This window comes from Chionomys nivalis, chromosome 3, assembly GCF_950005125.1.
Source record: "Chionomys nivalis chromosome 3, mChiNiv1.1, whole genome shotgun sequence".
Lineage (NCBI taxonomy): Eukaryota > Metazoa > Chordata > Mammalia > Rodentia > Cricetidae > Chionomys > Chionomys nivalis.
Window position 1 is genome coordinate 34217813 of NC_080088.1, and position 23535 is coordinate 34241347.

At 36.7% G+C, this 23535-nt stretch overlaps 1 protein-coding gene across 2 annotated transcripts in view; it reads left to right on the forward strand.

The window, feature by feature from the left end:
* The window catches only part of Arl13b (ADP ribosylation factor like GTPase 13B), a 59072-nt gene extending 37120 nt beyond the window's left edge, over positions 1 to 21952 (forward strand). Inside the window, exons 6-10 of one of the 2 annotated variants that reach the window (XM_057765356.1) lie at positions 6921 to 7026; positions 10694 to 10916; positions 11827 to 11943; positions 12813 to 12881; positions 20025 to 21952. In XM_057765356.1, the coding sequence (XP_057621339.1) occupies positions 6921 to 7026; positions 10694 to 10916; positions 11827 to 11943; positions 12813 to 12881; positions 20025 to 20101 (592 nt within the window). In that variant the 3' untranslated portion in view covers positions 20102 to 21952. The remainder of the gene's footprint in view (positions 1 to 6920; positions 7027 to 10693; positions 10917 to 11826; positions 11944 to 12812; positions 12882 to 20024) is intronic. The other variant, XM_057765357.1, reaches the window with a different exon arrangement.
* Positions 21953 to 23535: the final 1583 nt, after the last annotated feature.

A 23535-nucleotide genomic window follows, 5' to 3' on the forward strand; every position in this document is an offset into this window, starting at 1 on the left:
ACGTGTCGGGAGACAGTTTATCTGTTATGGGTGGAGGTAGGTCAGGGCTGGCGTCAGTCAGGGCTGGCGTCACCCATCCTCTAGTGTGCAGGGAGCTCAGCTCCGGAGAATCAGATGCACCGTGTCCAGTGCAGTAGAATGAAAAACCTGTGTGTGCCCTCAACATAGAGCTGCCAGAGGATCGATTAGCTCAAACTTGATCTGGAACATTAATTTTATCAAAAGGTGCACAGTCTTGAGTTATTTTTTGTTGTGGTGTTTTTTTTTTTTTTTCATTTATTTTACATGAGGACCACAGTTTCCCAACTCTCTTCCCACTTTCTCCTCCCACCTCCCATAAACCCCCACCATCCAGTCCTCCTCTGTCTCCTTTCAGAAAGGGGCAGGCCTCCCATGGAGAATATTGTGTGGATACATGTGTGTGTGTGTGTGTGTGTGTATGTGTGTCTGTGCGAATGTGGGTATGTGCACAGGAGTGCAGGTGCCCACCAAGGACAGGAATATGGGATCCCTGGAGCCGAAGTTACAGGCAGTTGTAATCTACCCGTCATGAGTGCTCAGAACTTGGGTCTTCTGGAAGGGCAGTGCTCAGGTTCTTATCCACCAGGCCATCCCTCTAGGCCTTAACTGGAGTTTTTAAGATGTATTTTTAGAATACTATGTCTGATAAGAAGCACTTAAGCTAAATTCATGAAGCTGAAAAAATGATTGCAAATGTAATCTTTCAGAATCATTTATAAATTAATTTAATGCTGTAAGATAGTGCTGAGATTTCAATAGAGTTAAATTTAATACTCAATCTTAAATTACACTTCATCACTTTTTGTTACATGTTAGAATGAAAAAAATGAGAAAAAAAATTGAAGGTCTGACAAGTTCTCAGTTGCCTTCCCTCTCTGCCGCAGTCACATTGGCCTTTTGCGTCATTTCACAGGCTGCCTCCAAGGTGCCCCCTACTCACGGGGCTTTGTGAGGCCTCTTTTATATTGTGAAGGAAGCCTTCTGGTGGTACCTTTCTTATAACTCAGATAGGACTTAAAGGAAAGAAATATGTGTGGAATTACTCTCCAACTACCAAGTTCTAGGTCTCCCCGATACCAGAACATGGAATGGATGGTCTTCTTTTCTCGTGTTTAAAATGATTTCTTTGAGATTTTTGTACAATTTATTTTGATCTTATTCACCACATCTGGAATGGGAGGAGGACTATTTGGGTTTCTCTTCTACATACAGGTTGGGGGAGGATTATCTGGGTTTCCCTACTACATGCATGATCGGGGAGGGGGGGACTATCTGGGTTTCTCTGCTACATACAGGGTGGGCAGGAGGGCTATCTGGTTTTCTCTGCTACATTCAGTGTGGGCAGGAGGGCTATTTGGGCTTCTCTTCTACATGCTGGATGGGCAGGAGGACTACCTGGATTTCTCTGCTACATGTATGATAAGGGGGGGACTATCTGGGTTTATGTGCTATATGCAGGATGGAGAAGGAATATCTGGGTTTCTGGGCTATTTGACCAGATACTGATGGGAGGTTCATGTGAGAATTCTTTGGTATTTTCTGTTTTCAATCCTAGTACACCTTTTCATAATATAAAGATCATTATAGCCAATCATGTAAAACTACCATATATATATTATATATATAATATAAATATATATATAATATATATCATATATATTATATATATAACATAAATATATATATAATATATATATTTGTAAAAATAAAACATATGGCCACATTTTTCTGAAAACTTTTCTCCAGTGCAGAAATAAAAACACGGGGTAACAAGTAGAGCTGGCTCACTGGTACAGTGCATGAGGAGCTAGCTGCATGAATTCTGGATTTAGTTCTCTGTACCAAAAGAGGAAGGAAAAAGGAAGGAAAGGAGGCAGGTAGTAATAACAGTTGAGTTGGATACAAGAAATATTCTCTAAGCCATCTTAAATAAGTTCCTTCCCTTCCATAGTGATAGTCTAGGTCATGTTCTAGGAGGTCTTTCCTGTACTCACATCCCTCTCTATAAGTCTTCTGGGCATGCCAGTTAGAAAGGGAAAACTTCAGTATTGAGTTGTGACTGCAACATTATACATAAATCAACATTTAGAGACAAGTGAAAAGCAAGCATTTTGCCATGTTAAACCAATCTTACTGGTTCACTTAGTCATTTCTATTAAAAAGTAGGATGTACGTACTATTTTATTATGGAAATGATATGCTATCATTTTAAACTTGAAGTTATTTTCTAATGAATGGGTAACCACAGTGGCTGTTCTTTGTATGTTCACTTACAGAGTATATTCTCTGGTGTCAAAACAGTCTTTATGAGATGACTGTTGAAATCCCATCTGTAGCAAAGCAGAGGCTCAGAGTTCTAGAACTGAATGTCATAAGAGGTGGTAAAGCAAAAAAATCTCCATATGTTAACTTTCTAGGTTCAGTATGGAAACAGATATTTTCATCATAGAATGTAGTTAGTTGACAAAGTAATGTAATGTATTCTACATTACATACAGGCTGATTGGAGAACCAGTTCTTTCTCTTATAATTATTAGAACATATTAATGGGCTTGGAGACATTTTCATACATTCATGTAATGTGCTTTGATTGTACCCACTCTTCCTAAAAATCTCTTTTGTCCCTGTTTCCTCATCTCTTTCCTATTCTTCAGTAATCCCTCTTTGACCTTCAGATAGATAGCCTTTCCCCCATTTATTTCTTCCCAGTGTATTAGAGACAATATGCAATCTTTAACTTTCCATATATGACTCATTTTGTGTAACATGTTAAATTTAGTTTTACTCATTTTCCTTCAAATGGCATAATTTCTTTCTTTTATGGAATAATACTTTATATCTGTGTTTGTGTAAAACAGTATAGATGAAACCTCTATTATATACAATATATAGTATCCATTTATTTTATATATATATATATATGTGGAATATATATATTTATCTGATGGTGCGCTCTAGGGTGATTCTGTAACTTAGTGAATGTGAACAGTATTGCAGTGAACTTGAGTCTGCAAGTGTATCTTTTTTTTACTTCATTTTGTGTAGGTGTACACCCAGAAGAGGTATGGCTGGATAATACAGTATTTCTATTTTTAGCTTGTTTTTTTTTTTTTCTGGCATCTCCCATATTAGTTTTCATTGTGGCTATACAAATTTGTATTCCTACCAATGAGGACTGTTCCTTTTTTCCCCACATTATTGCCAGTCAATATTTTGTTTGTTTTATGATGGTAACCATTCCAACTATAGTAGGATAGAACTTCAATGTAGTTTTTATAGTATTGGTTTATAGTTCTATAATGACTAAAAATTTCAACACTTGTTTGGGTATTTGCACTTCTTTTGAAAAATAGCTGTTCTGGGAATTTGCCTGTTTTTGTTTGTTTAGTAGACAACTTAGTTTGTTGTTAATTTTTTTTGTTATTTATTTTGGACACTAATTCTATGTCAGATGAATAGCTGGCAGAGACACTGATTTTCTTTCATTCTTTGTGTTTTCCTTTCAACTTGTTTATTGCTTTCTTTCCCCTACAGAGCTTTTAAATCTTGATGTAATCATATTTGCAAATTCTTTCTTTCATCTCCAAAACACTAGAATCCTGTTCAGGAAATTGCTTATTTAAGATCTTGACGGATTCTCCTATGATTCCTAAAGTAGTTTCACTTTTTCCATTAAGGTTTCAAATTATTTTGAACTGGTAATTTTTTTTATTTTTTTTTAACAGATTGGGAGATAGGTAGTTAATCGCAATCAATTACACTGAAGTTGCGTGGACTTATTTTTGAGTTCTCTATACTATCCATTGAGTCACATGTTTGTGAACTAGACTGTGCTGTTGGGTTGTTTTTCCTATGTCACTTTAGTTTATTTTGAATTTGAGTATTATGATAGACCTACCATTATTCTTCTTGACTTGATTTCTTTGGCTATTCTTGTTCTTTATGCTTCTGTATTAATTTGAGTTTTTTCCCAGTTCTGTGTTTGAGTATATTGATGAGGGTTATATTGACTCAGTAGACGGCTCTCGGTACTATGGACATACTCATGATATTCTGCTAATCTATGAATATGGAAGCTCTGTCTACCATCAGTGTAATTCTTACTGAAGCACTTTTCCTTTTGCTGACTTTGTTGTTGTTGTTTTTGCTTTCCTAGGCCCTTGAGGTACATCATTATATTAGTTAGGAACTAATATGAACTTCCTTCTTAGTTTTATTTTCCCTATATCCCATAGATACTGTTATGTTATTTTGTTTTCAGTTTAATTCTAGAAATACTAAAGTTCCTCCTGATTTCTTTTGTGACCTACTGCTTATTAAAAAGGCCATTTTTAATCTCCATTTTTGTATAGCTTCTTTAGCTTTTCTTGCTCTTTATTTCTACTTTTATTCCATTGTTATCTTTTCCTATGCATATACATAGCGGAACATTTACTCAGCTATAAATAAAAGAAGTTATGTCACTTTTGCAAAGTGAAAGGAGGTCATCATATTAAGATAAATAAGCCAACTATGGTCAGTTAAGGACTCTGTATTTCCTTTCATATGTGGGACTTAACTAAAAAAAGAAAACGTGAATCATCTGAAAGTCAAAGAGGGATTACTGAGATGAGTGACGGACAAAAGAGGTTAGTACAAAGGATGGATATGACAAAGGACATTACACATGTGTTTGGAAATGTCACAGCAAAACCCGTTAATGCTTGTTATAAGAAAAGAAATGGTTCTTCAGTGGACGCGTAAGCAGAATATGGGAATGCAGTGTTCATTACTGTGGCACTTTTAGATGTTCTATGGTGGACATTGTTTTTGTGGGGAAATGGACCCTGGCGTGTGCTGATGGGAAGGATGATTCTTGGGCCCAGTGTCCTCCCTGTGCTGCCTGTGTTGCAGGGGGCTGCTTGTTCATCTAGGCCGTCCAGAATGGAAATAATCACACAGAAACTGTATCATTTAAATCACTGCTTGGCCCACTAGCTCTAACTTCTTATTGGCTAACTCTTGTAACTTAATTTAACCCATCTCCATTAATCTATGCATCACCACAAGGTTGTGGCCTACCAGAAAAGTTTGAGTGCATCTGTCTCTGGAGGCTCCATGGCTTCTCTTTTTCTCTGCCTCCTTTTTCTCAGCATTCCATTTGGTTTTCTCCATCTAACTCAGTTCCCCTATAGCTCTGCTAGGGCCAAAAGCAGTTCCTTTGAGATTCACAGCGTACAGAGGGGAATCCCACATCATGCCTGAGTGCTGGACTTACAGGCACGTTCTGCCATTTGCAACTGAAATTACTCTTTTGGCCTTGTTTTTCACAATTATATTTCTGTCTTGAAATTGCTATATCTGTTGTCATGGAAATATATTAATCAGGTAAAAGGTGCAACTACCCTAATGCCATGAATACTAGAAGAGAAAGGTGAAAGTAACATACAGTAAACTAAAAGTTTAAAATTAATAGAAGTAAAAGAGGATTAAAGACTTTTTAAAAGGTGAAAACATAGTAGAAGAGAAAAAGAAAAAAAGACTCAATTAAAAAATTAAAAAGTTAAAATGTTAGAAGAGTAACATCAAGCCCTGCCCTCCTTGCCAAAGGGTTTGTATTGGAAGTGACTCCTAGGGGTTTTTCTGATACTCAGATCCACCAGGTCTGAGAGGCCAGTGAGTTGTAGCTGAAACCAGGTGTCCTTCCTCTGCTTCCGCCCTAACAATTTAGGTCAGTATCCAGGCTGCTCCCTGGCTGCTTCCTGCCACACAGGTTAATTAGTGGTGACTCTGAAGGTTTTTTATATGTATATCAGAGGTGTGGCAAAAGTCTGTCTGCCAAAAGCCCTTATTGCATATGGAGCCTCAGCAGTATGTGGAATGACCAGACAGTGCATGCTACTGTCAGAGGTCCCCAGCCTGCAGGGCATGGCAAATGCCCAAGCTGTGCTGTGTTTTTGGAATGCTCCCTGACAGTGAAGGAAACCATCAGAACAGTGAATTATGTGCATCAGAATTGACAGCCGGGGTCTTTGCTTTCAGACCCAGACCCTGGTGCATCTGGCTTCACTCCTCCTCACGGAATGGGACCATCTACCACCGAGTCCCCTCTCTCCATACCACACCCCACCCGTCTTTCTAAAACTTCACAGTGGACTTGTCATTGATGGCCTATCAACAATGCTATTGTTTGGTGGTGTCCTACCTCGTCACTTCTTACATACAGTTCTTAAGACCCTGGGTTATGATTATTCTCTGTTTTTGTTTTGTTTTGTCCCCAAGAGCAGTTTATTTCCTAGGACTAGGACCTTTCTCAAACAATGGCTCCTAGTTGGAGCTCTGGAGTGTTTGCTGAGCTGAGCAGTAGGCATGATTTCCTGGTAGTAGGAAGTTTTTAGTATTTACTAAATACGGGTATTACATTAAACCAGACTCTTCTAGATTACAGCTGCAGAAGCTTGAGTTTCTCCAGTAGTTAGGACTTCTGGTCTTTTCTGCTGCTATTCCACCTGTTGTAGGGACCTTAACATTTACCTTATCATTGCAGCCCCCAAGAGGCTAGCAGAGGTTGAATTCCAGAACTGTTCTGTGCTTGTCTGAGGCCTTTCCACTTATGTTGTTTTGCTTTATCTTCACTTCCTGTTGGTCCCCAGCGTTCTTCCTGGCTCACTCGCTGCCATAGACTATTCCGGCTCATTTGTAGCACTGTCTCTCCTTTCTCAGATGTAGGGAGAGAGCCCACACCATTCTGTCAGGGTTCTGCCTCTTAGGATTTCCTTTTGACTCCTCTTTATAGAAACACAGCATCCTATTATCAGCGTGTCTTCATGAAATGCTGCCCTAAGTAAATGCCATGACTAGGTTAAAAATGGTTCCGCCCCCTTTCAAAAGGAATTTTTATTTTTTCCTCCTACAAACAGAGATCGAGAGCAAACTGAACTTGATGGGACCAGTAGTCTGGCTGAGATGGACTCAGGACCAGTTCTTGCTAATCCTTTCCAGCCCATAGCAGCTGTTATCATTGAGGTATGCATTGTGAGACTGTGAGTTTTTATGTGTTAAGTGAAACAGAATTCAGTAATGGTGGTTAGGTGTTAGGACAATAGGCAGGGCAGTAGAGAATTTCTCCAGAGAGAATTTCCAATGACATTGAAGGTGTACCATGAGGGAGAGGTTAACCACTTTTTCAGCTCATAGTTTACTTTAGGGCACAGTGATAGATCAAATGCTTGTCTAACACAATCACTTTTTAAAAATTTGTTCAATATAGTGTAAATGTTATGCCCAAATCCAAAATCTGCGAAGTCCCCTTAAGGCCAACAAGGAATCCGAGTCCCATATGTAAAAGCAAAGAGCCTTAATTTTAATCAAGTTTGCAAACTCGGTCTCTCTGCATGTTCAGCATATTGGAATAACCGGAGAGCCTGGAGCTCAATTAGAGGGTTTTATAGTAGTAAAGGTGGGGGGATGAGGGATCTCTGAGGTTTAGGGCCCCTGATTGGCTAATATATGTCTAGGGGTGTCCTGTTGAGGCGTATGTTTAGGGCCCCTGATTGGCTAATATATGTCTAGGGGTGTCCTGTTGAGGCGTATTGGCAGGTGTCTTTATCTACAGCTCTTGGAATGCCAGGCATTTCCTTTGAATGGTCTGCTCTTGAGTGGGGGTTGGGCAATTTGTGTGGTTCCTACTGCAGCCAGGCATTGTCTCAGGGTAAACTACTGAGACTCAGACCTCTTATTAAATTTATCGATGGCCAGAGTCCCAGTTGATAATGGTTGGAAGTAAAGAACTTCCTTTGAGTGACATGGCCAGACTTAGCTTATCATGGCTGGACCCCACAGTCAGAAGAGAAATATGGCTTCAAAATATACAGGAATAAAAGTAAAAGCTGAATATTTTATAGTTACTGTGTTTGATAAAAACTGGTTTGCCATATTAAATTTGATATTTTTTGTAGTAGGATTGATATTATTTTCTTGTTGTGATAATTAAAAATATAATTTAATATTTATATTTTAAATTATGTTAAAAAATAAATAAAACAAATAAATAAATAAATTATGTTATACTCATGTATATTACACATTTACATAAATACTCAAGCTACAAATCATAAAGAAAAATTAGATTTTATTGCATTTGAATTTAGAAGAATTGCTATACAGAGTTAAAATACCTAATGAAAATTAAAATATAAATAAATAAAATAAACCTCATGTTAAAAAGAGACACACCAGACTCATAGTCCTGTGACAATGTACTAATACTAAAATTTACTAAAGAATAATAAAAAACCTGGGCATTGGACTCTGAAAGGTGGAGAGGGCGTGGCCTTAAAGGTGTTTAATAATCTTCTCCAGTAGTAACAAAATTATTGTCAGGTCACACCTAAATCAAATTAAAACAGTGCCAGTTAACATTTGCTGGTTTAGCAGAGCTACAGCCTTACAGCATTGGCAGTGACCCAGAGAGTGGTACAGCAGTTGCCTAGTAGACACAGGCCCTGAGTTCAGTCTCCACTATCATCCATCCTCAGAATTACTTGGAAAGAAATGTCATTCTCCCAACCCTGGCATATATAATTGATTCAATTTTTCTGAAGTTAAGTTTTGCTTTTACTTTAAAATATACTGACCAGCTGATCCATAGCTGAACTGATAAGAATGTAATTTAAAACACTAAGGTAATTTCCTTCTTATAATAGGGAAAAATTAACATAACTTCATCTGTTGGAATGTCATTGAGTAAATACATTTTAATACTGCCAAATTCTGCATGACTCCAGGGATTATCATATTCAGGGTGGTGAGGGAATGAAAAGGAGGCAACAGAGAAACATCTGGGCTAGGTGGAGGAGCCACAGCACATGGGAAGCTCAGAGTGTTTATTAAGTACAGCTGAACAGAGAGGCAGTGTCGTTGCATAGAGGGGACAAGGAGGCAGCATTGTTAGGTACTTCTGAACAAGGAGGCAGGTTAGCTACTTTCAATAGGCAGAGTCTCTGTAGTAGAGCAGTCTCCGAGTCACAAAAGGGTCAGGACCTGCCAGGAACATTTTCTGCACACACTGTCCACATTTGCAATTGGATTCCAAGGGGGCTTTGCCATCCATTAGAACCTAACCCTGGGGATGGGGAATGGAGTCGGGTGAGGCGTTTCTTTGCCATTCCCATAGTCTGAGATATTGCAGTCCTGTCAGGGCTATGCCCAAGTCAACAATAGACATTCACTCAGGACTTCTCTCTCCCTACAATGCTACAGCCATTTAAAAATACTAATGTAATTGGAAAATTAGGGGGAGAGCTCATTACCTTATCCACAGGCCTGAGGACCTGGGTTTAGATCCCTGAATGAGGGGTTACCTGAAGGAGTCAGATAAGAATACAACTACTTGAAGGGATGAGAATGAAAACCCCGGGCAGATTGACTTTGTCAACCTGGATCAGACTTTGTTGGGGGTTCTGATGCCAGGCGGTTTGTTGTCAGCATATTTAAAATACAGTACAATATGGGGAAAGGTTTCTAGGCAACAGTCAGTCCACCTCCATGTGCACAATAAAGCTTAAGTTGTGGCTACATAGAAACTCCTTTACAGAGTACATGCTCCCATCAGAGTGGGATCTCTAAGAGACTAGAATCTAGTGTGGTCTCTGACCGAGATAGCATAGAGGTCAACAGGATATGAAGTACCCATGTCATCTTCCCTAAGGATGGGTAAGGGTCTAGGGAGGGAAGAGTCTGGGATAATCATTCTAGGGAATTTGGGTGAGGTCTCCCTCTATAGCTAAAGGTGGGTGACGTCTGTTTCCATAGAAAGCAAAAAAGTAAAAAAAAAAAAAATGGATGCTTCTTCTGGGTGGGGAAACAGGTACTTTATCTTATATCCTCTGCTGAGAAAAGGTCCCTGTGTGTTTAACATTCGTGGTTTTCCTAGTGATCTGTGTGCGCAATGACCTTTGTGCCCCAATACCTAGAATCCTGTAAAAAGATGTGCATGGTGGAATGTGGCTGTAATACACAATGTGGCTTGGAGACACAGACAGGGATCTCTGTAGCTCGTTAACCAGCCTATCTAGCCAAATTTAGCTTCAGATTTACTTAGAGACCCTATCTTAAGCCATGTGTTCCCAGCTTCTGAACTCAACATACACCCACAGTAACAAGTGTATGTGTATACATGCATGCATAGAATACATGCATACATTCACACATACATATATACTACAAACAAACAGAAATGTTAATTCAGTTGATGAAATTAATGGTATCTACCACATAATGTTTACTGCACTTGAGGTGCTATTTTAAGTACTTTATGCATTCATTAATATGAAAGGAAACATTTTAAAATAAAACCTTGAGTTCATTTTTGTTTTATCAACAGGTAAGTATTACATGTATACAGACAGAATAACATTCACATATGTTTATTGGTAGTGTGTGGCTATATGAGTGCAGGAAAGACTGAGAAACCATTCGTAATTATAAACAGAACATTGGTCATCTCAATATTTATGTTTTTAGACCTCTGTAGTGAATATTTAGCAGTTAGTGTGTTTTAATGCTATATTTGCAATTCATTGCACATTTCATGGTGATATCAATTCACCAAAGTGCTTACTTGATTTTTTTCCTTGAAATGATCTTAAATATCACTGTTGTGATAAAGATAAATGTATTTCATTTTTGTTAGAATGAAAAAAAGCAAGAAAAAGAGAAAAAGAAGCAGACTACAGAGAAAGAGAGCGAGGTTTGCCTCCCAGAACATAAAGTAGAGCAGGAACAAGTAGAGTCGCAGAGCCAACCTAGTGGCTGCCACAAAAACAATGACAGTAGGTTGGTGGAGAGTTACAAGGAGGCCCTGTCACAGCAACTGGACAATGAAGAGGAGCTAGACCAGCGATCATCAGAATCAGGTGCTAAATCACATCATTTCATACCTGCCATATAGAAGGGAAACTTATACTTGATTTTTATCATGTTCACAGAAATAGTTCTGTAATATAATACTTTTTATTTCTGTTTTTATCCTACCTGAAGTGAGATTACATTTGCTCACAAAATACTGTTTTCTAGACTTTTTTTGTATTCCCTATAGCTTTGTAGGTTTCACAGATGTTGGTTATTGTTTATGTTACAGATAATTTTCATTTTTGAATATGAATTGTTATATATCTGATATGTTGCATGTATATTTAAATAGATGAAGTAAATTTTAGTTCAGAATTTTTTAGGTGAGATACTTTTATAACTTTGTTCTAAGTTTGTTCAATATACTCTTCAATTTTGGTTTTATGTTATTAAAATTTATACATTCATATAGAGAGCCTCAACTGTTCATGTGTTTCTTTGAGATTCTGTATCACTTCTGTTTTTGCTTTTTAAAGAATATTAGATTCTGATAGGTCTACCAGTGCGATGTGTTTACAAATACTTACACTGGACACACTCATGAGGAGTGTCACCATCTCTCCTTTTTTTGTACGCCTTTCTGAGTTTTATGGAAATTCCTACACTTAGACAATTATAGTTGTTTAAAATGACTTTTGAGTTTGGAAGAAATGCTAGTTCATTTTCGAAATGAAGACTTCTCTTAGAAATTGGATGTTGGTGTTTTATTCATTAATCGTATACTTTTCCTGTCGGCCTTCTAAAATGTATTCTTAGTGTATGTAAGTTCATACTTGGTTGTGGATAGTAGTTCCCAAACTTGAGTGTAATCAGTTATTATGGTAATAATAGCAATAGTCTCATTTTCATCTTTGTTTTTACTTTATAGAAGTTCACATTTTTATGAACTTAAGTTCTATGTCTATATTCTTATAGAGAACAGTAAAAAGAGAACTAAGAAACTAAGAATGAAAAGGAGTCATCGTGTGGAGCCAGTCAATACAGATGAGTCTGTGCCTAAAAGTCCCACGCCACCCCCACCGCCCCCTCCTGGTGAGAAATTGATACTGACACTGGATATAGAAACACTGCTTTAAGCACTGTAGGAAGAAAGGAAGAAGAAATTGGTATTTAGTGTTTTCATTATTTCATGAGAAAGAACCCTTTACTGTCTGTGTTACACAGCATTTGTTAACATTTCTTTGTTGTTTTAAGAATTATATGGTATTAATTATATGTATTAATATAATTTTATACAATAATCCCTAGAATGTGATCAAATTATATTTGAAATAGCTGAAGGGAATTGAAGTTTAATGGATTGGCAACTAGATTGAGATTTTAGATTATCCTAAAAGTTAATATAACTGTGATTTTCTCAATATAAATGCAACGTGTATATTCACCTCCTAAGATGTGGCAGGAGATAATGGAAGCACTGAGCATAGTGGCCCCCTTCTTACAGTTGTTGGTAAATATATGTGACTGAAATAAATACATACATTTGTGTAGACTTTGTGCCAAAGCTTCAAATGGTAATATTTTTGATTATGAACTTTTTATAAGATTCATTTCTTATCTTATTTTTTAACAAAACAGTTCTCTTAGCCTGTGCTAGTCATTATAATGGTAGCCAATAGTTTATCTGTGATGGTGAGAAGAGGTGTGAATTTATCACTAAAAGTGTGTTGAGAGTTAACTGTAACTAACATTAATATAATTATAATATTCTAAAGCAAATGTTATCATCCTATAGTAACGTGGTGAATGACGCCCCTTGAAAATGCACCTGTTCAGAATTGTGTGACATATCAAATTGATGTAAAATGTGAAGTACATTTCCTGTCAAGGAGGGATCCTCTGCAAAGACCTTAACAAGTATTCATTTAACAGAGCTTCTCAATGTTTTTCTTTTCCTGTAGTTGGCTGGGGAACCCCCAAAGTCACTAGACTTCCAAAACTTGAGCCTCTTGGTGAAACACGTCATAATGGTAATACAAAAGGATCAGTTTTCAAATATCATCTCTGCATGACCCATCCACTTTTCTTTATCTTATAACTTCACAGTTTTAGTATTTTATTTTTGATAGCCCTCAGATCCACTACCATCCTTTTCATTATACGTTTAATATTCATTTTTCTTTTCTAATTTTTAAATACACCTTACTATTATATAATTTGAATTTTTAATCTTAATATAAATACATGAAGATTCATTCTTGTATTTATTCATGATAAACCTAAGAGAAACAATTATAAGATGGGAAAGCTTTCCAACAACTGCAGCTTTATGGACCGTGCTAGAAAACTGTCATGCCTGCCTGTGTTCAGTGCACTGTGTGATCATGAACGTAACTGCTTAATCCAGTTACTAAACATTAAAAGAAGTCAAGATCAGCACACCTTATTAAATGAGAGATCAGATTAGTAAACCAAATACAGAAAGGCTTTTGAAGCCTTTTTGAATCAAGAAAACAGTTTTCCTTATGAAATGGGCATAGCTATAATCTTCATAGTGCCTTGCCTTAGAACTCCAAGAAATAAAGCCTAAGGAAAGATAGTTAGGACTCCCAGGCCTAGGCTTTCACATTGAACCTAGAATGCAAAAGACTAAGTCTAACTGTAGCTCCATAACTTGTTCATTAAGAGCATCCAATACACTTTCTGTGTTAATGTAATAGAACTGTTTCCTAAGAGGATCACTTAGTAGAAAAAGACACTGAATCTTTAGAAAAAGCGTTACCATAAACTCTACATTTGTCAAACTGAACTGATACTATTCGAAAGTAGTCAAGCCTGCTTCTTGCTTTTATTTTCAGAATACTGTACGGGTCCCTAATGGTTTCTACATGATCATTGGTGAAAATTAAAAAATTATATTTATAAATAAGTGAGTTTACTCTTATACTTCCTGATAAGGTAGTTCCAGTAGAATTACACATTTCTACTTTATTTACTGATATTTGCATTGTAATATTTTAATTGATAATAGGTTTAATCCTGTTTATTACATAACCTGACTTTATTCATATTAGAGTTCATTATCAATGTAACTACTCAGTATTAGAAAATAGTGTTAGTTTGTCCATTTATATTTATACATATACATAGACAAATGATTTCTCACAAGAGCAGAGAGCTTACAGTGGCACCTCGATGGCATGCCACCATACAGAAGCATAGAGGGCTCTGTCTAGAACCAGAACATGGGTGGCCTTCACAGGCTGCCCTAGTGACCTGCTCCATCTCCTGATGGTGCTAAACAGTGCCATTAGTGGGGGTCCAAATATTCACACACATACTCATGTAGGAAGAGTTTAGAATCAAAATGTAGCCTGCTACTTCTGGACCCTGTCCATCTCATAGTGCCGATGCATTCAGTCTAATTTGAACAGTCTCTGTTGTTTTACCAATCCCAACACTATTCAGAATTCCAGAGTTCAGTGTTTCTTCTGAATGACAATCTCTTAGTTACAAACCCTCTAAAATTAAAAAAAAAAAAAAGTTATTTACTTCCAGTATAAAATGACAGAGAATAAGCATTCCCTTCCCAGAAGAGAGGAACAGAATAGCAAGGAAGGATGGCTCTGAAGCAAGACCAAAGCCTCATAGGGCAAATATTAAATCCTGCTGTTACATGTACAGCATATAAGACCCATGGTGGTATATCAGTTCCATTGGTCTTGTTCCGTCCTTTACCCGGGCTTTGTCAATTGCAGCACACGTGGCCTTTCTCTTTAGTAGCTCCCCAGGACTTACAGTTCTCCTCAGTAGACATCCCATGTTGTGTTGATCCCAGTGTAGCACCTTAGGCCTCATCTTCACAGCTTCTTGGTTCCCATTGCCAGAGACTTTTCTCAGAGAATCTGCTATTGCTAAACATGCCCCTGCCTTAGGCTGTCCTCTGTACCTCGTTCAGCTGCTTCCACAATCTTGTAACTCTTCCATTCTTTATGCCTGCAAACCATTACCACAGGGACAATAGCAAGTTCTACTACCAGCTGAAGATAGAGCTAAGTGTCTCTTCATGGCTACAAAATGTTTTTCTTGGTGGCCTTTTCCTAGTAGGTCACCTGTTGCCAGGGGTTTCTGTCCTGCCCAGTCCTGTAGCCATTCAGTCCCAAAGAAACACACAGAGGTCTACGTTAATCATAAACTAGTTGGCCTATTAATTAGTTCTGGCTTCTTATTAACTCTTACTACTTATATTAGCCCATAATTCTTGGCTGTGCTAGCCACGTGGCTTGCTTCCTTTATCAGTGATGTGTTCTCATCTTGCTTGCTCTGTGTCTGGGTGAGGACTGCAGACTGACTCTTTCCTCTTCCCAGAATCCTCCTGTTCTTGTCTCCCCAATTCTTCTTCCTGCCTGGCTACTGGCCAATCAGTGTTTTATTAAAATAATACAAGTGACAGGATAAAAGACCATTGTCCCACAGTAACCCCCTTTTCAAAACAAGAACTCTGAATATAATATCCTTTGTTTAGCTTTTTGTCCAGACCATTAGCCATAACATCTTATAACCAACACTCTAAACAAAGATAAATAGCCATAATCCATTTGGGGGGGAGGAATATAAGTGTAGTTTTCTAGGCTACTTTCTGCTGATTGGGGCTGATGATAATCTTATGGGGACCTAAAGAAGTTTTAGAATTATGACAAAGTCCTGACTGGAGTATTCTATGAGGCTTGATCATCTCAGCCAGCAGTCTTGAAACTGTTCTGGATGTAGAACTCAGACATCTGGGCCATCTGCTCCTATCGAAGATTTCTCAGGGGGTCTTCCTTGATCAAACATGATGTTTCTTAACCCAGAATGAATTCACAACTTCTCAATTCCTGGGGAAACAAAAGCAAAACCTCTTCTCCAAAGTAACATATTTTTTTACTTCAATTTTGAAGTCAAGGCATTTTCAAAATATATATGTTGGATTAATTCAGCAGCATTTATAATCAAATGTCTTAGCAGCTGTTGCTCTTTCCTCAGCAGTCATGCAATTCAAAGACAACACAATAATATATATACAGTATCCAGAGTCTCTGTGTATTTTCTATCTACATGGCTTTATTCTAAACTCTATTTCTTTTATTTTTCTTTTTAATTTTTGTTTTTTTTTTGAGACAGGGTTTCTCTGTGTATCTTTGGCTGTCCTGAAACTCACTCTCTAGACCAGGATGTCCTTGAACTCACAGAGATCCACCTGCCTCTGTCCACCAAATGCTAGGATTCACCTTCTCTGTTCTCTCTTTGTAAATGAAAATCTTCCATGTGAGTTTGTACTTTTACATTCTAGGCCCTTCTCTGGAACTATAGCTTCCTGTTTACCCTTTCTGTTGTTGTAGTGCAGTGTTTGAAGTGTGTAGCTTCTCTTTCCTGATGCTAATCTCTTTAGTAACCAGGCCTACAGTGTCTGCACTTGCTTTGTGATAAATGTGCTCTTTTCCTTTTCCAGGCCCAACTGCTGCTTCTCTTTCTTTTCCATTCTTTGCTCTCTGTTCTTAGTATGTAACTGAAAGCATTTAACAGTAACCATGCTACAGTCTGAATGTTAAACACCAAATAAAATTGTCTATTACTTTTGAATTTAGAATGACTATGATGTGGCTAGAATCTTTGTGTAATGGCCACTTACCCAAACCCAGTAGAGTCTTTGTTTCCATCTGAATCCTCATGCTGGTGGCCTTCACTACATGTGTCTCTGTTGGCCTTAGCTTCTAGATGTGTAGCAGAATGTCCATTGATTTTTTCATATATAACATTCTAGAGCTTCTCTAGCCAATAGCTCTACACTCTCCTATATTCATCCTGAAAACTAACTAAAAGTCTAGGAAATGCTAATAATATTCATCGCAGCAAGTACTTCATCCCTCTCTTATTAATTTTCTGTAGGTTCCACCTTCAAAATGGCAGCACCACCAGTTCAGGACTATTGTGTTGAAACACATGAGCTGGGAAGGGGGAAGGGATCATTTCAGACACAAACAATAACAGTGTATATTTATTTGACACCAGCTAAATATTTGTGATATCAAGATGAATAAGACATGCATTTTTTTCTGATTTAATAGAAAAAATAGTCCTCCAAATTACTGTAGTTCTCCAAATTACTTATCTGAAACAATAAGTTCTTTAGTGGAAAATTGGAGTACTTTTCAGAAACTCCATGGTAAGTTATAGAAAGAGACATAAAAACTATGGGTTCAAATAAGAAAAGCCAGCATAAACAGGATCCAAATGTAAGCATGTCTGTAATGCTACCACCGTTAAATGCTGAGGCAAAAGGCTTGGGAGTTCTAGGCCAGCCTAAGCTACATGAGAGCCTGTCTGAAGAAGAAAAACCAAACAACAGCAACAAAAACAGAGATAGAAAAGAAGAGTAGTTTGTCTGAAAAATGGTCTGAAGGCATGAAGTTACATAGTGGTTAAGAGAGGAAATTTAAAATTATAGAAAACATTGAAAATGGATTTCTGGCATTGGGCTAGATGGTAAAGGCCCTATATATTAAAATATAAAGGCTTACTACTAGTAATTTTTCAGGAGCTAATGGTCATTTATTACATGGACATAGTGTTACTAGATTTAATGTTTAAGAAAACAACAAAAAATTACTTAGTGTGTATGAGTGTTTTACCTGTGTGTATGTCTGTGTGCCATATGTGGGCCTGTACCTGCAAAACAGTATTAGAGCCTTGGAATCAGAGTTACAGATATATGTGAGCCATATTATGGTTGCTGAAATTGAACCCTGGTCCCCATGGAAGAGTAGCCTGTGTTCTTAACCTCAGAGCCATCCCCTCAAACCCTCTTCTTATTACTAATTTTGAACCCATTTCTTTCCAATTGTATATAGATATATGTGGTCCAAAGTCTGGTGATAAATATGCAGTGACTTACAATGAGCTAGTGGATAATTAAAAACCAGATGTACAGGGCTTGTGATTTAAACTTCACTGCCTTGACAAAAATTGCCATTATCAGATTGAAAGCAGCTTAAGGGAGATTCTTACTTTGATTACAGGCATTTGCTTTGGTAATAGCATGTTTCTATAATCACTGTTATTGCCTACAAAGCTTTCTCTGTGTAACAGGTAAAACAGAAGCATTCGGAGAGGCATAAAATGAGAGTCCGTATTTATATTGTGAGCATTCTCAATCTATATTCCACATCATGAGAAATGAATCAGTTTAGATAGTCAAAAATACCAGCTATAGAAATTAAAGAATATTGTCAAAGCTTAAAATTATAAAGAAAGTTAAATATATTTGTATCTTTTCACTGCTCTCTAAATTTCATCTTAAAAATGTTTGATAATCACCATGAATATGTTTAGAAAATTAAAATGCTGTATCTTATAGGATGATTTAGTTTCCTGTAAGGAAGTGATACAGAACCTACTTCAAAAATAGACTAATTTTTTGGAAGACAAAAAGGACATCCTACATACATACGTTTGGTCCTTTAATAAAAATATTTTAAAATTCATTAACATAATTGGCTATATCTTATAATTTTATCATAATAATAATAACAAGTAATAGGTACCTACCATTATGCTTGACAATTATAATTCTTCCAAATTGCCATGTAATATTGTTTGCCAAGCTACTTTAGGCAAGAGCCAAAGCTTTTATTCCACTAAGTTGCAGAATCAAGACTTGAACTTAGGTCTATCTGGTTTTGAAATCTATACTTTAATATTTTATGTTTATATTATTACTTTAATATTTCTTTCTTGGCAGCTTAGTTTTTGTTTTTTTATTTGCATTTGCTTTAAAAATATTTCCCCTCGTACATTTCCAATATATTTATCTTAAGTGCTTTTGTACACTTGTGCTTCTAAAATAATTTTAAGATGACTTAAATGTGACATTAGCTTTATAATCTAATTTGTGGCAAAGAAAGAAATAGAAATTTGAGTCGGTGAGTCAACTTAGCTGGTAAAGGTACTTTATGTTGCCATGCCTAAAGACCTGAATTTGATCCACAAGATCAACACAGTTGAAGAGAGAACCAACTCCCACACATTGTTCATGCACAAACATAAGAATAAGTAAATGTAATGTTTTTTAAAAGAATATAAATGAGCCAGGCAGTAGTACCTTGAAAAAACAAGCAAACAAACAAACAAGTAAAGAGTATGATTTTATGATAAATGGAAAGGTTGTGGTCCTGGGAAGATGACTCAATAATGGAGGACTTACCTAGCATGCATGAGACTCTGGATTCAGTTACTAGTAATTTACATATTCAAAAAGAAAGATCATTTTGTACAATATAGTTAGCAAACCACAGAATTGTAGTAGGATTAGGTAAGGGAGGTTAGTTTGCTTCTCCTAAAATACCTAGACATGATGATCATTTGTTGTAGGGAACAAGCGGGCTGCTTGTTGTCCCAGCCACCCGAGAGGAGCGCAGGCCCTTTGTCCCGAATGCCTAGCTAGCTTACACCTGAAATAATCACACAGAAACTGTATTTATTTAAACCCTGCCTGGCCCATTAGTTCTAGCCTCTTATTGGATAACTCTCACATCTTGATTTAACCCATTTCTAATAATCTGCATGTCACCACGAGGTCATGGCTGACCAGGAAAGATTCAGCATGTCTGACCTGGCAGCTCCGTGGCGGTTCTCTGTCTGCCCTTCTCAGCATTCAGTTCTGTCTACTCCGCCTACCTAAGTGCTGCCCTATCAAAAGGCCAAGGCAGTTTCTTTATTCAACCAATGAAAGCAACACATAGACCGAATAACCTCCTATACCAATCATTAGAAAGAAACATGGCGTATACAAATAGTAACTGACCAGGGGCTTAGTAGCAGATGGCATAGATCCTCAATATTTTATATTTTTTTTCCTAATGTGAATGTGCAATTAAAAAAAAAAACTTTAAGTATGTCTGTTTGGTACAACATTTTACCAGTCATTTAGAATTTACCCATGTTGTTATGTTTTGAATTCATTCATATTTTCTTGGATTTTTGTCTGCTTCCATTTTCTGTCTCTCCCCCTCCCCCCATTCACTCATTTGAGAATTGTCTGCATTTTGTTTTAAAGCTGTTGGCTGGAAAAGAATAGCTGTGACAAACTTGATTACCATACTGTTTTATGCTTTCCATTTCCCTTCTTTATGCAGATTTCTATGGGAAGCCACTGCCTCCCCTGGCTGTGCGACAGAGACCTAATGGTGATGCTCAGGACATGATCTCATAACCAAGTCAGTTGGGTTGGTCTTTTTAATACCAACAAAGTGAACTGAGACCTTTCCCCAAACAGAAAAGCCCTGAACACTGACAACTGGGGCAAGAGATCCATGAGGCCATGGAGGAAAGAATACCCAAGAACTTCTGACCTGATCCTTTATGTCTCCATGTGCTGTGGTTAAAGCAGAAAGGAAACAAAATGACCAGAGCATTTGGCCAAGTTAGCAAGATGTTGAGTTTTTGGTTTACACGTGCCTACTCTTGGACATTCTCCTAAAGGAAAACCTCCTCAGAAATGGAGCCAATGGACTCTACATACCTGATTATTTAATAATCTGTATTTCTATGCATTAAACATGTTTTATAAGGTACATGTACATTAAAAGGGAATTCCTGGGAATTTATAATCTAAATTTTAACTATTTTTATATTTTTTTCTAAAGCTTTTGTTTGAATTTGCTATTGTATTGACTGTGCACTTTTCTACAGATGTGTTCATTAAACTGTCTGGGTAGAAAGTTGATTTACTTGACAGTCATGAAGTGTACAAGCAGGATATGTTTAACTGGCTTGAGGTATGTTTTGTGATAACATTATTTTTAAAATGTACACCCTATTTTGACATAATTTTCAAATAGTTTTTTTAAATAGTTGCTATTTTAAAAAGCAAGTTCTCAGACCTTGCTTGATTCTACCCGATTACGTGATTTAAAAATAGTACCTGAGGAGAGAATTCTATTCTGTTGTCATTGTTTTCTTTGGTGATGATCTCAATAAATGTTAAGACATGTGAAATATCTTTTCAGAAACATCCTAAATCTGTTTAAATTAGTAAAAATGTGAGGCATTATTCAAACCCCTAAAGGACCGGACACTTTCCGAACTCAGGTACCCTCTGCCATCACTTCGATCCATTAGGAGCTCACTGACTCCTTGGGTTGCTTTCATTTTTCCATGCCTTGAACTTAAAGGTAAGAAGACTGCAAAGGCTGCTGTGGGTCTCGAGAGTCCAGCTTTACAGCAAACACAGTCATTTGAGTGAAAATGTTTGCTCAAATCCTTTTATAAAGAGCAAATTCCAACATGACTTCTTTATTTCAAATGATAGCACTTGTTTTACTCTTGAGTGCCATTCATAAGGCTCCCTGTTCATCAGTTAGTAATAGATTTATAATGTAATAATCAATTGAAAGTATGCCTTTAAGTCAAGGTGAATATAAAGAACAATTCCCCTATCACATTGCTAAGACTGGTACCTTATACTGGCAATTGACATATACTGGTTTCTGAATGTAAGTCCATCTAAGGTAGATAGTCATGATTATTTGTCTTTTAAATGTTTATAGGGTATTGTGTTCACATTTTAGCTCACTGGACCTGGATCAATTAGGTCACGTTATTCTAGTTAGCATTGTTGGAGTTTCTGTGAGTTTTTACATGGTACCTACCTTGCATACTGACAAAAAAGCATTTTCATTTCTATGCAAAACCTATATGCAGAATTAGGTTTTTTAGGAGAATCACATGAACACAGGATGCTAAATCGGAACTGGATTTTAGAGGAACAAGTGCTCATCTTTTTAGTTCATTTTGTAATATTTAAATTCCCTTTTAAAACTAAACTCGCACTTTTGCTATCTTTTAACATTCATCTGCTTTGAGAATAAAGATTTTTTTTAAAAAAAATTCTTGCTTCCTACCAATGTTTACTGTAGAATTCAGTAATTGCTGACTCTATTTCATAAAAATGATTTTGAAATTGAATGTAACATAAACTAGAATTGATGTTTTCAATAATAATATGTTTTCTTAAAGCAGTGTAAAAATCCTCTAAAAGATGTTTTGTAAATCCCTTCAGATTTTAACACTTCTATGCTTATTTTGTTATATTATACATTTTCATTCTTATTCATCATGAATTATAACATTTCACAGAATAAAAAATAATTTACACCAGTATCCCATGTATCTTTTCCTTTCCTGATTTTGAATGAATTTCTTTAGAAAATCGATTTTTTTTTGCATTATTACTATGGAAAGAGTTAAATTGGTGGATTAAAGTAAATTCTTTTTTATATGAACACTATATAAAGATGTTAGAAACAACATTGTGATTTGTGTGTGTGTGTGTGCTACTGTCACCAGTGTTTTGTTAACTCTACTTCCCAAAAGATATATTTTATCTTATTTAGAAGAAAATTTCATGTGCACTTAGTGGGTAATTCATATGTATATACTACATATATGGTATTGTATGTAATGAATGTGGGGTGTGGAATTGTACAGAATGCTAGCTGAAATTTCAAGAGATCTTATTTGTGTTTTCCCCAATTTTCAATTGTTTCTGTACTGAGGCAAACAAATTTATTATTTTTAATAGTTATTTAAGTGCTGTTTCTTTTTTTTTAACTTTAAGGGTTTGTTTTTGTTTCTTTGATTGGTTTGTTTGGTTTGGCTTTGGTTTTACTTTTTTTTAAGACAAGTTTCTATATGTAGTCCTGGCTGTCCTGGAACTCTGCTCTGTAGACCAGGCTGGCCTCAAACTTAACAGAAAATCCACCTCCTAAATGCTGGTGTGAAAGGCGTCTGTCACCACCATTCGACTAAATGTTTTCTAAAGTAGAAACTGCTTTATAAATATAGTTGTAACTTATTACCCCCTGGCTTTTATTACCTGTTTTTGTCTGAGTAGAGGATACTTTATAAGTGATGTTCTGCTGATACTTATTGAGAGGTATATATCATCTGATCCAGAGAGTAAATTCAGACAATGCAGGTTTTAAAGTATGGCAGAGATGATGAAAATAGTAATAATCTTTTAGTTTTGTAGAAACAGAAGTGTAGAAACTTATTCCATTCCAGAAACAAACACACACACACACACACACACACACAAAAAAAAAAAAACAGGAAAGGAGAAATAGTTTTTCCTTTAATTGGTGGCTCAGTTTTATAACTAAAGGGTAAATAGGATATAAGTCATCATTTTTATACTGTTGAGGGAATAGTGTACAACACAGTGAATTAATCAGTGGTCCTCAACTTTTTAATTACATGTTTTATCAAACACCATTTGAATATTATTCTTCACCTATTGTTACTGTTGGACTAGGGTTAGCATAGCTAAGCACAACTATTTTAGTGGATTAAACAGTTGTTTTCTTTGATTTCCGAAGGCTGGAAGTTTAAGGCCTAAGTGAATGCAAGATTGACTTTTTCAAAGGCTTTTTACCTTAGTGCCAGGCTACTGTTTCTCAATTGTCTCTAGTGTGTCTCAATGTATCCCTTTCAAAAACTGTCACTTATCTGGAGTAGCACTCATCCTCACAACAGCATTTTAACATGGTCAACCCTTTTAAAGACATTCCCAACCTAAGCAAGACACTGGGGATTAAAACTCAACTGTGAACCAGGGATAGTGGTGCAGTCCTGGGAGGCAGAGGC